At 35.1% G+C, this 14,485-nt stretch overlaps 1 protein-coding gene across 8 annotated transcripts in view; it reads right to left on the bottom strand.

The window, feature by feature from the left end:
- Positions 1–14,485, bottom strand: part of GPHN (gephyrin) — a 767,219-nt gene that overhangs the window by 94,354 nt on the left and 658,380 nt on the right. For all 8 annotated transcript variants that reach the window (XM_011994243.1, XM_011994246.1, XM_011994241.1 and 5 more), the window contains 2 exons: positions 12,329–12,421; positions 1,381–1,436 (listed from right to left, as the gene is read on the bottom strand). In XM_011994243.1, the coding sequence (XP_011849633.1) occupies positions 1,381–1,436; positions 12,329–12,421 (149 nt within the window). The remainder of the gene's footprint in view (positions 1–1,380; positions 1,437–12,328; positions 12,422–14,485) is intronic.

Here is a 14,485-nt window from a genome sequence, read left to right as displayed (position 1 = left end):
TTGTTTGTGCCAGTGTGTGGCAATAGTTTTAACTGAAATATGTTGTTTAAATAAATATGGCCGGGTGCGGTGGCTCACGCCTGTAATCCCAGCACTTTGGGAGGCCGAGGTGGGTGGATCACAAGGTCAGGAAATCAAGACCATCCTGGCTAACATGGTGAAACCCCAACTCTACTAAAAACACAAAAACAAAAAATTAGCCCTGCGTGGTGGTGGGCACCTGTAGTCCCAGCTACTTGGGAGGCTGAGGTGGGAGAATGGCGTGAACCCAGGAGGCGGAGCTTGCAGTGAGCCAAGATCGTGCCACTGCACTCCAGCCTGGGCGACAGAGCAAGACTATGCCTTAAAAAGGAAGGAAGGAAGGAAGGAAGGAAGGAAGGAGGGAAGGAGGGAAGGAGGGAAGGAGGGAAGGAAGGAAAGAAATATTACATAAACCAATGATATATGAGTGTGAAAGAGTTATTTTTTTTCTATAAAAATTAAGTAAAATCTTTTGGAAACCTCCGTTAAAAATGCTGCTAAAAAGAAATGCTGTAAAATTAGGTGTGAGTGAGGAAACTAAAAGAATGTAAAATATAATAAAACCCTAAAAGGATTCTGCTCTTCTATGTATTGCAAGTATTGCTCAGTTTTTTCCACTTTAAATAAATCAAAATGGAAATCAGAGACATTGCCTTTTGTGTGGTTTACGTAAGAAAGACCTGATAGCAATTAAAACAGCATACTTATTTAAAATGAAGACCTTGGCTCTTCATCAAGTTATTGACTAATAAATATTTGTTTAACTTAAATTTATATTTATTTTAAATGTATAAAATAATTTCCCACTTTAACTGATTTTTCAATTAAGTGGCCAATTACCAGGCTCAAAGCATCAAATGGACTTGTATTTCCATTATGGCCCATTATTGCTTCATTTCTTAATATAAATATATGTATACCTGGTCCCTGGCTAGATCCCAAGTGAGAAAAATTAAATAATTAGCTAAAGAGTTTAAATAATCTACTTCTTCTAAGTTTCCCTATTTGTAACACAAGTTGGGGAGAAGTCTGAGAAGACTACCTAGAAATTGTTCTATTCAGAACTTTTTTTTTTTCCCCCCCAGGAAAAAAAGAATCACCCAGTCACAGGTCTGGAAAATGCTTGTAATGCATGTCTGTGAGACATACTAATAATACTATGCCATATATTAATAGATGTAGATTTTTCAATTAAGACATAATTCTTTTGGCTCTCCTGGGAACTATACTTTCATCCCTTTGATAACTTTCTGACTAATCTCTCTAATTTCCACTACACTGATAGGAGAAATTTAGAATTAGATACCCAAAGTCCATGAAGCTGAAATCTTCAGTGCCTTTCAGGCCTACCAGTCTCACCTGTTCACCAGCTTGGGATTCCCCAATGATGAAACGATCTCCTGGGCCATCAGCAGCTGTGAGATGGAACAGAGCCAAGAACAAACATCAGTATGGACCTATAGCATGGAACAAGAACCTAAAATTGGAATTCTAAAATTTGACTCAAATTATTTGATAAGACTTAGAGAAGTGGAATATTTTTCTGATCTCCTAGACTTGACAATGACTTTGTTACTACTGGTTTAATGTTTGGTATCTGCAACTCACATGCACTGATAGAAGTGGTCCTAATTGTACCACTGGTGACTAATTGTGCCATGGTGTCACTGGAGATGGTCTTCCTGTCACCTTGTAATTTCCAAACTTGTGCTCTTCTAATGTTATTCTAGCTGATCTTCCTAATACTACCTTATCCATGTGTACGTATGTGTCATGTGTGTGTATACACTCATGGATATATGTATACACACATATATATGTGTGTGTATATATATTTGTATATATATCCATATGTCTCCATTTTTCAATAACAATTTAACTACTTCGTACTGTTTTCTTATTTATCTCCCAGTCTGGGCTTCCTGATGTGAAATAGGAAGAACATTCCTTTCTTCATTTGACGGCTGAAGGAAATGAATTACAGAATGAAAGAATTCAGGTAGAAAGAAAAGGTAAAGTACTCTGAACAACTTCTGGTTAATGGTAGAGCTAGGACTAAAATCCAGTCTCATAACTGTAGCACAGTATTTTTAAATAATGTATCAAAATTCTATTTATGAGTTAGAATACATAGGCAGTACTGTATCACATTTTCCATTGGCTATTTATTTTTAAATTGAAAAAAAAATTCCAGAATTGGGATGAAAAAAGTTTATTAAAAAATATATACAGTATAACAATGGCTAGATGAAGAAACATTCTTGGCGATTTAAAGAGTTTTCTTGACATATGATGTGGCTTTCAGACCAATATGACGGGGCAAAAATGTCTATCTAGTATGTTTTAAAATCATGACCATTACCTTCACGTTACCTGCAAACAGCAGAGTTTTGGGGACATATCTACAAAAAATATATACATTATATATGAATATTTAACATTTATAATCATAGTGATAAATAATGATATTTTCTCTTTTTAAAAGGACATTAGATTAATTGCTCATTTATGTAGCTATAAAGTGATATTTTTTTCTAAAGTCTTACATAAAACACTGTTTATAATGAAGTCATCCCTTTTTTGCATAAATGGTTTTGGTTAGCATGATGTGAAGTAGGACAAAAATTAACACTGGGTCCCTTCTGTCACAAGATGTTGTATTTTACGCTTTATAGATATTATCCAAGTTAATAAACTCCTGTTTTTCTGTGTTTTTTTTGAATCCTGTTATATTGTTCAATTTTTACTTGTAAAAAATATTATAGAAGAGTTTTATGGTAATGTTATTTTATTAAGCCATTTTCACGGGTTATTTTTTTAAAAAGTTTAAGAAGTTTTTACAACAGGCCGGGTGTGGTGGCTCACACCTATAATCCCAGCACTTTGGGAGGCTGGGGCAGGCAGATCACCTGAGGTCAGGAGTTTGAGACTAGCCTGACCAACGTGGAGAAACCCTGTCTCTACTAAAAATATAAAATTAGCTGGGTGTGGTGGCACATGCCTGTAATACTAGCTACTCAGGAAGCTGAGGCAGGAGAATCGCTTGAACCTGTGACGCGGAGGTTATGGTGAGCTGAGATCGTGCCATTGCACTCCAGCCTGGGCAACAAGAGTGAAACTCCGTCTCAAAAAAAAAAAAATAAGTTTTTACAACAGACATAGAAGTCATTGCTTCAACAATTATCAACATTTTACCAATCTTGTTTCATCTATTCCCCCAATTATTTTTGCCATCTTTCAGAGCAAATGATAATTTTCTTACTGTAGAAAATTAAAACATCAATTATCTTTCAAAGTTCCACACTAACTGCATCTCAAACGTGAATAAACTTACTTAAAATTGTTTCTCTACTAGATAAATAATTATCAGCTTGCTACCTCCTATGGCAACCTAGATATTTTCTCTCTCTTTTTTTGTTTTGAGACGGAGTTTCGTTCTTGCTGCCCAGGCTGGAGTGCAATGGCGCGATCTCGGCTCACTGCAACCTCTGCCTCCCGCGTTCAAGCCAATCTCCTGTCTCAGCCTCCCGAGTAGCTGGGATTACAGGCATACGCCACCATACCCGGCTAATTTTTGTATTTTATTTTATTTTGTTTTTTTAGTAGAGATGGGGTTTCATCATATTGGTCAGGCTGGTGTCAAACTCCTGACCTCAGGTGATCCACCTGCCTCGGCCTCCCAAAATGCTGGGGTTACAGACATGAGCCACCGTGCCTGACCCGTTTTCTCTTTTTTTACTTCCTGCACAAAGGGGAAATTAGCATTGTTTTAGAGTAAAGAAACCTGAATCTGAATCCTGGTTCTGTTTATTGTTAGCTTGAGGGACTCTCAGCAAAATTACTAAACTTCTCTAACCTTCAGTTTTCTTGTTGGTAAAAATGGGGATAATCACACTTTTAAAACAATACCTTTGAAGCTCTTTATTCCTTTTATTCATTCAGTAAATGTCTGTTGAGTGTCTTTTATGCCCCAAGTGTTAAATTAGGGGCTGGAGAGAGAGTAGGGGGTAAACCTAGACACTGCTTCTATTTTAGTGCAGTGCCAACCTGTTACAAGGTTTTTCAAACTCTGGATGACAAATGGAGGTAGGCTGTAAAATCAACTTGTGAAGAACTTTTTAATGAAAAGGATAGAAATATATTTCAACACACCTGGTAAGGATGACTCTTGTTTCATAAAACTTATTTTTGTTTATATATGTGTATGTATGTATATTTATATGTACCATATATGTTATATATGTGTGTGTATATCATTGGCTTGTGATGTATAATATATTTAATGTATTTCTTCCCATGGGTGTGGTTAAAATAAAATTCTTAAAGTCACTGATGCATCAGGAGAGGCAGATATTAATCAAATAATCACATTAATGAATACATACATACAAATTAAGAAAAACACTCCAAAGCAAAGAAACATGATTTTATGACAGTATACAATTAAAGTACCTGAGCTACACTGGAGGGTCACGAAAAGCATGATAAAAGAATTTCTGATTTGAATATGAAGAATGAGTATGAGCTAAGTAGGGGTGTGTGTGTGTGTGTGTGTATGTAGGTGGGGGGAGAGAAAGGGAGGGAGATAGGGAGGGAAGGGAGGAGAGGGAGAGAGGGGAAAAGACAGACATGAAGTGGAAGTGCTCCATCATTGTGTGCAAAGAGAACATATGTGCAGAGGCCTTGGTTCATGTCTTCCTTATACCTTATACTCTAGCTATTATCAACTGCTAGTACTATCCCTGAGAGTACCAAGATAATTCATATTTTGGCTCCATGACATATGCTACTTCCACTACTTAAAGTATCCTTTTCTTATTCTTGCCTTCTGATTAAAGATTTTCTAGCTGTTAAGGCTCAGCTCAAGTGTCATCTTCTCTATGAAGTTATATCTGACTCCTCTCCCCTCAAGAGTTGTCAGCATCCTCTTTTGTTTCCCCAGTGTAGCCTGAAATCAATTATAGCTTCTAAGTGTACTTATAGTATTTGCAAATCCCTGGCACTTGCTGTACAATGGGTGTTAAATAAATGTTCAATATGTTAAGTATTCAAAATGGTGGGTAGATGAATGAATGTGTTCCAAAAATGTTCTTAGAAGATTCATGCACAAATGAACAAATAAGTAATATTTTCTAACACAAAGTTCTATATTTGTTATATATACTTTTTGCTGATCCATATATATTGTTTCCTTCAAAATTTGAGTCAGCATCTTAAGAATGTTTAGAAAGATTGCTTTGGCTAGGCAAATCACTTCAGCTCAGGAGTTTGAGACCAACCTGGGCAACATGGCAAAACCCCATCTCTACAAAAAATACAAAAATTAGCCAGGTGTGGTGGTGTGTGCCTGTAGTCCTAGCTACTTGGGAGGCTGAGGCACAAAGATGGCTTGAGAACTGGGTGGTAGGTGGGGAATGGAGGTTTTAGTGAGCTGAAATTGTACCACTGCACTCCAGCCAGAGCAACATAGTGAGATCCTGTCTCAAAAAAAAAAAAAAAAAAAAAAAAAAAAGAGACTGCTTTAATTCTGTATAACTTAGATTATGTCATTATTCTGTCTAGCATAGTGCCTAGCTCATTGTTGATAATAAATATTTGTTAAAAGAATAAAGAAATGAAGTTGGCATTCTCATAAAGTTTTAGGTGGGAAGTGTTTCTCTTTTCTCCTGTAAATGCTCATATCAATGTTCTGCACAATCCTCTAAATAAACTGAATAATGAGTAGCTGGAGGTCATCTGGGAGGTCATCTGGGGCAGACCTAGTATGGAGTTTCAGGGAAGTCCACATGTGAAAGCGCTCTGAAGTGATTCTAAGGAGCAAGGTCTTTGTTACTGGGGAAAGTATACCAATTGTGGAGAGAATATGTGCTCACTTGCACTATGTTCTCCACCTTACCCTGAACCTTTCCAGTTGGTAAATGTTTACTCTATATTGCTAGCTAAGGAAGAATCAGTCAACCAACTACACAGAAGTTTCTTTGTACCAAGAGAGGAGTCATTTTTATTATTTCTCTTATTTCTCAACATTTAGTGTACATGCAAATCATCTGGATATCTTGTGAATATACAGATTCTAATTTAGTAGGGCTGGGACAGGGCCTGAGATTCTAAATTCTAACAAGCTGATGCTGAGGCTGCTGGTCCATGGATTACCCTTTTTGAGGAGCAGAGCACTATAAGATCTAACTGAATATAGACAAATTCAGACTAAGAGAACATTTAAGGAATAAAAAATTAGTGAACTACAGGAGTCCAAATTTTACATAAACACTAAGGTTTGTCTTATAAAGACAGAAAAATAATTATCAATCTATCTAACTTCCTGATACAGTCATGAGTCACTTAACAATGGGGATATATTCTAAGAAATGCATTGTTAGGCAATTTTGTTGTGTGAACATCATCACAGAGTGTACTAACACAAACCTAGATGATATAGTCTATTATACAACTAGGCTACATGGTATAGCCTATTGCTCTTGGGCTACAAACTTGTATAGCATATTACAATACTGAATACTATAGGCAACTGTAACACAGTGCTAAGTGTCTGTGTATCTAAACATATCTAACTATAGGAAACGTAATGTGTTGCACTATGTGGTCTTACAATGGCTATAATGTCACTAGGCAATAGGAATTTTTCAGCTCCATTGTAATCTTATGGGACCACCATCATGTAAGAGTCTGTTTTTGACCCAAATGTTAATGTGGTGCATGACTATATTTATTTAAAAATATCTATCAAAGAAACAGGTTAAAAAAAGTTGCAGTTTTTCAAGATGAATTCTACAAGTTTAGGTAGGAGAGGGTAGAAGTGGAGGTATGATAGCACATGAACCTAGAGCTTGGAAAGAAAAGAAAAAAAGAAAGTAAGCCACAGTAAGTCATTAGAAAAGATGAATGGATTTGAAGGACTTCTACAGACTTAGAATTGTTTCCCTTATAATTCTGACGTATCTGCTAATGAGTTTTCTTTTCTGCTTTGCACCTGTAGAATTTAATTTGAAAGAAGTGATAAAAGCAATATAAACCCTAATGGCATATGCGTTATGTAAACAATGTTTAATGCAAGACGCTGAAGCTGTTCCCTCTTATTCCTTCTTTTTCTAATGTCCAGAAAACACTTTTAGTTCTGTTTACCCATTTGTTTGAAGATTTCTGGTTATATTATTTGATATGAAATTGATACCACTAGATAACTACTCATTGTGTACATAGAAAACAATAATCTTCGAATCATCTGCCATAGAATTATCCTTCATTTTCCTTTTCCAGCCATAGTGATCTTTCAAGTCTCTTGAAATACTGTATAGCTATTCATTTATTTTCAATACTAAAGAGTCTCATCATTTACACTTTAAGGCTGAACAAATTAGAGCACATAGAGATGGCATAACTTTCAGAGGTCCTAGAAAATAGTTGATAGAGGAATAAGGCAGAAGGAATAGTAATTTGTTTACTCTGCTTATAGAACTACACTGTCTGAGACTGCAAGAAGGGCACAGGGTAATAGTATTTATATGGATACTAAAGTTAAGATTATAGGAGGGGTTGGCAGGGAAAGGTAACGAGAGAAGGTGACAAACCTGGAATAAGAGGATTCATACTTACTGCAATTACACTCAAGTATTACATTAGGTAAATTGTTTGGAATTTTAAACTGGCTACCTTTTCTTATGGAAAGCAGGGAGGTGGGCACAGGATACATGAGTAAGAAGGCATTGTATATTCTTTACCATTATCTTCCAGGGAAAATGCCTATTAATTGTTAGTATTTGGAAAGGAGGCGTTATTTTCCTAAGTATTTTCTTTTTGGAATTAACTAAACTAAATTATTCCAAATTATCTAGATAGATAATAGATAATAGATAGTAATACTCACATGAGTATTACTCCCATATCATAAGGCCCTCTTTTTCACTGAAAGTATCCTATAGTAGAGGGCAAAAATAGGCTGTCAAATGAATTGCAGAACCAGTGGTAGCCAAAGAGGATTCAAATGGATACAACAAAAGCCCTGAAATATGATTACTGTTGAAAGAATAAGAACTAGCTCTAAGTCACAACGGCTGTGGATTGTCTATATTGAATTTTGGTGTATTCTAACCCACTGTATGTGGGGTAAACGCACAAAATGTTAATAATGGCTTACCAGGGGGTAAGTTAATGGGTAGTTTTAAAATGTTCTTTTGATTATTTTTGCATTTTCCACAAGTAATTTCAATCAGAATGTAAACGAGAAAAAAAAAACTTTAAAAATTCTCTCTACCCAAATGGCAAAGCTTTCTCTTAATATACTTTTTCAGAACTGTATGTTATCCATGGCTCTGAAAATAATTCCTGGTTTGTTCAAAATATTCCTTTTTTCCAAACGATCCCAAAATAAGTTCTAAAGGGATAAACCTTTCAAATTGAACTTTTTCAAGAAAGCTGAACTTGGAGTTCTGAGATATTTTTGCCCTTATTAATATCCACAAAGAAAGTGTGAGACAATAAGCACCCACATCTATATAGGAGGATGTGAATGCATCAAGAGGACGATTAGCTTCATCAGTGTGAAGGGAGAAACAAAATCCAAAAATGTGAAAATAAAAATACTGTATTGATTCAAATTGTAAATATGCCACTTTCATTTTTATTTTATCTACTTTTATCTTTCAAATTCATTCCCATATGAATGCAATTTTAGGTTTACAGGTCTTCCTCCTATTTTATATTATCATCACTTGATTCCTGCCTTCTTTACATTCTATTTTTTCTTAATGTTTTATTTTGAGCTGTTTCTACTTATTTCCTTAGTCATTTTATTACTGTCTTGATTTTTGAACTCACATACCTTAAAGCAAGTGATCCTCCAACTGGTTTGGAGTTTTATCCCACATGTTTCTGAAGGATACTGGCTAATGCTTAGTGATCCAGAGCAAGTTAGCAACATCTTTACACCTAGAGGGTTAGCAATGCCCACGTGTGCCACTGGTTATTACTGGAAGGCCTAAGGTAAAGGCAGAGGAGAAGAAAATAGGGAGAATCAAGGGAGCAGGGAGAAAGGAACCAGAGTAAAGGAAGACAGGGGTAGAGAGAAGGAGGTACTCAAAGGAGGGTCGTAGAGAGCCACAATTGGCCTCAAGGATATTCTTTACCAAAACACTGCCTGAGGTGGTATTTATAATAGAAAAGAGGCTAATGAATACATTTACCTTTAAAGAAATGAAAATCATCTTAATTACTAAATATAGTAAAAATAACTTTTAGGATTCATAGAGTTTATCTTCCTAAATTACAGACAAAAGTGAGGAGGTATAAACTGGAAAATTCAGCATAGTTGTAAGACCATGCCACTTGTCTACAGAAGACTTTTGCTTCTTTAATTATGATGTTCATATTGTACACACAGACACACTAACCATTCCTACTTTGAGATTTAACCATCTACAGAATGGTTATCACTTATGTCTCTCTTATATGTTACATATCTTGGAGAACTAGCAACTCTTTGCAAGAAAGAAACAATGTGAATCAGCTTCATGGTAGATAATCTCTCTGACTCTTTATAATGTGAGATGCCATTTTAGATTTTTTTCTGGTGAAATAACTAAAAAACCCCTCCCAAACAAAAGCATAAATAGGATACTAAATGGCAATTTTACATAAAATTTTTTTGATGAGTTGTACAGTGTTTGAAAAGCTCATAGGGGCTAATTGCTCCCTTTGGCAACAAGAAAAGCTAACAGCAACCGTTTTTTTTTTTTTAATTGAGGTGCTGCTAGCTCATGTAGAAATCACAGAACAATATTCTGTTTGGGAATAATTCTGCCTCAAATAATTTATTTTCTCACTCTCTCCCACTTCATAAAAAACAGACTTCTTTGTCTCTGGTGTTTCATCTGCTCTAGCTGTTTGCTTTACTCTGGAAGCAAGAATTCTTTGTCATTTTATAGTAATCCTGTATGGCTATAAATTGTAACATCAAAACAGAATTTACTTTTTAGATGGGCAATAAGAAACTATTTCAAGCCAACAATGACGTTGGGAAAAAAAAGAAACTAGAAGAGCCAGTGAAGCTATCACAAGATAAAATAATTTTCTGTCTGGACAATATTTATTCTGATCAACACTGTAGGAGGAAGCAATTTGAAAGAAAAAAACACAGGAGCCATTGGAAATTTGGTATTTATGTTTTGGCTTTGCCAATTTCAGAAGTATTCTGATATAGTGAGATCAAGCTGAATGAAGTGAATCGAAGATAATCTTCCTGAGAAAGAATACACTAGTGGAAATGAAAAAACATAAGCTCAATCTCTCTACCATTTTATTTACACAGAAAATGAGAGTCGCAATTCAAATGTTAGCCCTTTTTCAGAGATAGTTTAAGAACATGTGTTTAAAATAATAATAGTGATAATAATGGTTACTACCATTAAACATTTTAAAATACAATTATCAAGTGTTCTTTTTTTTTTTTTTTTTTTTAATGTGTGTCAGGTAGTTTACTAAGGCTTTCTACAACCTCATCTAATCCTTACAACAACCTGCTGGGGTAAGTATTGTTGTAGTTATCATAATTTTAGAGATGAGAAAACTGAAGCTAAAAAAATTTAAGTGATTTGCTCAAAGTTACACAGATGGAACTGGTACTAAAACCCAGATCACTTGAGCTTTGCTCAATGCTTGTAACCTTAACCATTTGCTATGTTATCTCCAACATCAAAAGATAACTACTAAGAGATGATGGAACACAGAGATTAATGAAGTATTTAATTACAAGAAAAAGGAAATTACAGGTTGATAATCTTTTATATGAAATGCTTGGAACCAGAAGTATTTTGGATTTTGATGTTTTTCAGATTTTGGAATATCTGCATATACATAATGAGATATCTTGCGGATGGGACTGAAGTCTAAACACAAAATTAATTTATGTTTCATATATATTCTATACACATAGCCACAAGGTAGGTAATTTTAAACAATGTTTCAAATACTTTTTCTAAACAAGGTTTTGAGTGTGTTTTCACTGTGACCCTTTACATGAGGTCAGGTATAAAATTTTCTACTCGTGGTGCCATGTCAACACGCAAAAAATTTCAGATTTTGGAGTACTTCAAATTCTGGATTTTTGAATTAGGGATGCCCAACCTGTATTTTCATGGCTAAATGTAGCTAAAAAAACCAAAACCAAAGCCAAGTAAGACACTCCATAACTCCATATCTCATGTACCCCATTAAAAAGGGATTGGCATGCTTAACAGCTCTGATAAACTGAAAATTTTTTTAACATGTTTCTTCAATGATATCAAGCTTATATTAATAACCAATAACATAATAACAATGTATCATACTTGGAAAATCACTAAGAGAGCAGATTTTAAGTCTCACCACAAAAATGATAAGTATGTGAGGTAATGCATGTGTTAATTAGCTCAGCTAAGCCATTCTACAATGTATACTACATATTTTAAAATATCATGTTGTACATGGAAAAACAAAAACAAAACCAAAAAAATCAACAACAGTTTCTAAGCAATTCAGAATTTACATTTGGGGTTCTTAGATTGGAATTTAGGCAGAAAAATGCTATTTAGTATTTGCTTTTAAGCTTTATGCAATCTCAGGCAACTTTGCGTTAGCTGTTGGGGCTCCAGAATTTTGAAATATGGCATCTTCTACAGAATTAGAGGTTTCCCTCATGTCTGCTTTTTATGAAGCCCTTTACTGATGTTTGAGTTGAAAGCGGAACAGACCACCTCAACTTTACTCTTGTGTTGGGAGTCTGCTCTTTTTTCTTAGACCATATAGATGTTTTCAACTAGAAAACATCTGGAAAACTTCCACACCAAGAATGTATGCTGTCTGGCATGTGTAGGAACAGAAAGAATAAATTGAAGTACAGTGTTTTAATTTTCTTCCTATATATTTATTTGTAAGCAAGAATTTTAGTAACATAAAGGATAAACACTTGATGTGACAGATTCCACATTTACGCTGAAGTGATTTTTATGCATTGCATGCCTGTATCTAAACATCTCATGTACCCCATAAATATATATACCTACCATGTATCCACAAATATTAAAAATAAAAAATTTAAAAAAGAGAATTTTCATATAACTTCTCTTTATCTGAAAAGTTTTAATCAAGACTGTGCTAGAAAATATACAGGTGCAGATTAACATGGTTATCTGTGGATTTTGACAATCATGGGGAAACAAACCTAACAGCTACTGGGTGCTTGGGCTAAGCCAACAATCTGAAAAAAAAAATACAGTGTAAGTCTGATCATGTTTAAGAGAACCAAAATATTCACCTCGGACAGCATAGCCATCTTTTACTGATGCTGGGAAGGGCGGTAAATTGTCTTTTGCATATACATCTTGAGCAAGGACTCGCCCCATTCCATCTGAAGGAAGAGAAAAGAAGGAAAATGTAAATATCGAGAGCAACGGGTAAGCAGGCAGTCATAAACAAGATGGGCATGAGTGCTTGTCTGTCACAGCTTGTAAATGGGTTCAGTCAGACCTCCTGATTTCTGTCCCAAGAAATAGGGGGCAGAAAGAAGAGATACATTCTGGTGCCTGAAATAACAGATTATAGTCAGTCAATTCATGGCAATGTTTGTAGAGATTATCTGAATATGAGGTGCTATACAGTAATCAAAGATGTGTTCAGTTGATGTGTCAGTAATCCTTTAACAACCCAAATATGATTTTCTTTAAAAGGAAAGCCAACTTTACACATTTTCATACCCATTGACCTAGTAGTTTCACTTCTAGAACTCTATCCTAGGAAAAATGGATAAATGTTTCTGTATATGTTTATTTCAGAGTTGCTTACAATAGAAAAAATGGAAAGAAACCAAACTATCAACAATATAGGTATTTAAATAAGAAATGATATATTCTTAAGATAAAATATTATGGAGGCTAAAGTAATACTTATGAAGAATATTCATTGACATAGGAAAATTCCTATGATATATATTTTTACCACATGCAAAGTCAAATCTGTAGCATATAGTCTTAACTGTATTAAGATATAAGTGTACATATCAATAGAAAAAGAAGGAAAAACCATACATGAAAATATAAAGCATTTACTACTTCAGAATGTTAGATTTATGGTTTTTATTCCCTTTGCTCTACTTTTCCAAAAATTTCCACACTTTCTACAATGAACGCATCATTTTTTAATCCTAAAGTTGTTTTTTTCTTAAGAAGACAAAGTTTTTTAAAAAAAGGAATGTCCCAGTCATCCATTTGAGTTTTAGCCTTTGATTTTGGCTTCATTAATTGAAATAATTTAGTGCCTATAAGAAGAGCACCAGTAACCTTTTGTATGAAGTAAGTATTCAGACTACTCTGGATGAAAATCACTTTTGGCTCAGAAATTCGAACTAGTGCCAACAAGAATAAGTTTCAGGAGTCACAACCAATTCCTTAAATCCTCTAGTCAGACTGTCTTTATTGTTAATTTAAAAAAAGGAAAGCAAAAATAAATGATGTTAAAAAAAGAGGAAGAGGAAGGATTAAAAGAAACCAAGACAAGTAATACAGGACTTGATTTACATGAAGTATTTGTATAATTTATAAAATTTCATTGATCCAGAGCTGGATAAGTGAGTCTGTATTTTTTATCTTTGACTTTAGCCACCTAGGGTCCCTGATTTCCAGATCCTAGGACCTAGAATTAAGTGTAGAGAGATTTTTAAATTTATATTCTGACCATCTGATTTTCAAATTTCTATTCTGAATATCACTATATTCTATAGTGATATTGACTCTTCCCTTTTGGCACTTGAATTGGAAGGGAGAACTCAGCAGATTCTAGCTTCAGATACTCCTAGGATGTTGAAGCTATCCTGGAGCTATACTGGAAGTCTGGGCCATACTATGTAAGACTAGGGAAGTGGTGGGACCATAGGGTCTAGTTTGTATTCACATATATAACATTAACTCCCAAATGAACCTGAAGCTATATGGTCCCTAGTAGCGGGCCCAGTGGTGCTTGTCCAGGATCACAATAAACCTCATGGGATGCTTCCTTATGTTGAAGTAGTTTGTCCTGGCATTGGGGGGTGTAGATCAAAATGTAAGCTCTACACCAGCTCAGAATCTACATGAATGACTTTGCTGGAATTTTGAATAGTGCACTAATAGTGGTTAATAATCAGAGATAGCACAAGGGCTGAGTTTTTCTGGTGGCTAGCCCCACTGATATAGTAAATGTTTATTAACATTGTATGAATTACATATATAATCTCACTTAATCCCATGAAAATCTGGTAGAGCACTGTTAGGTTCATTTTACAGGTGAAGGAAGACAGTGTTTTTTGTTTTTGTTTTTGTTTTTTTGAGACGGAGTCTCGCTCTGCCGCCCAGGCTGGAGTGCAGTGGCGCGATCTCGGCTCACTGCAAGCTCCGCCTCCCGGGTTCACGCCATTCTCCTGCCTCAGCCTCCCAAGTAG

Source organism: Mandrillus leucophaeus, unplaced genomic scaffold, assembly GCF_000951045.1.
Source record: "Mandrillus leucophaeus isolate KB7577 unplaced genomic scaffold, Mleu.le_1.0 Scaffold448, whole genome shotgun sequence".
NCBI lineage: Eukaryota > Metazoa > Chordata > Mammalia > Primates > Cercopithecidae > Mandrillus > Mandrillus leucophaeus.
This window is presented reverse-complemented; position numbering and strand designations above follow the sequence as displayed.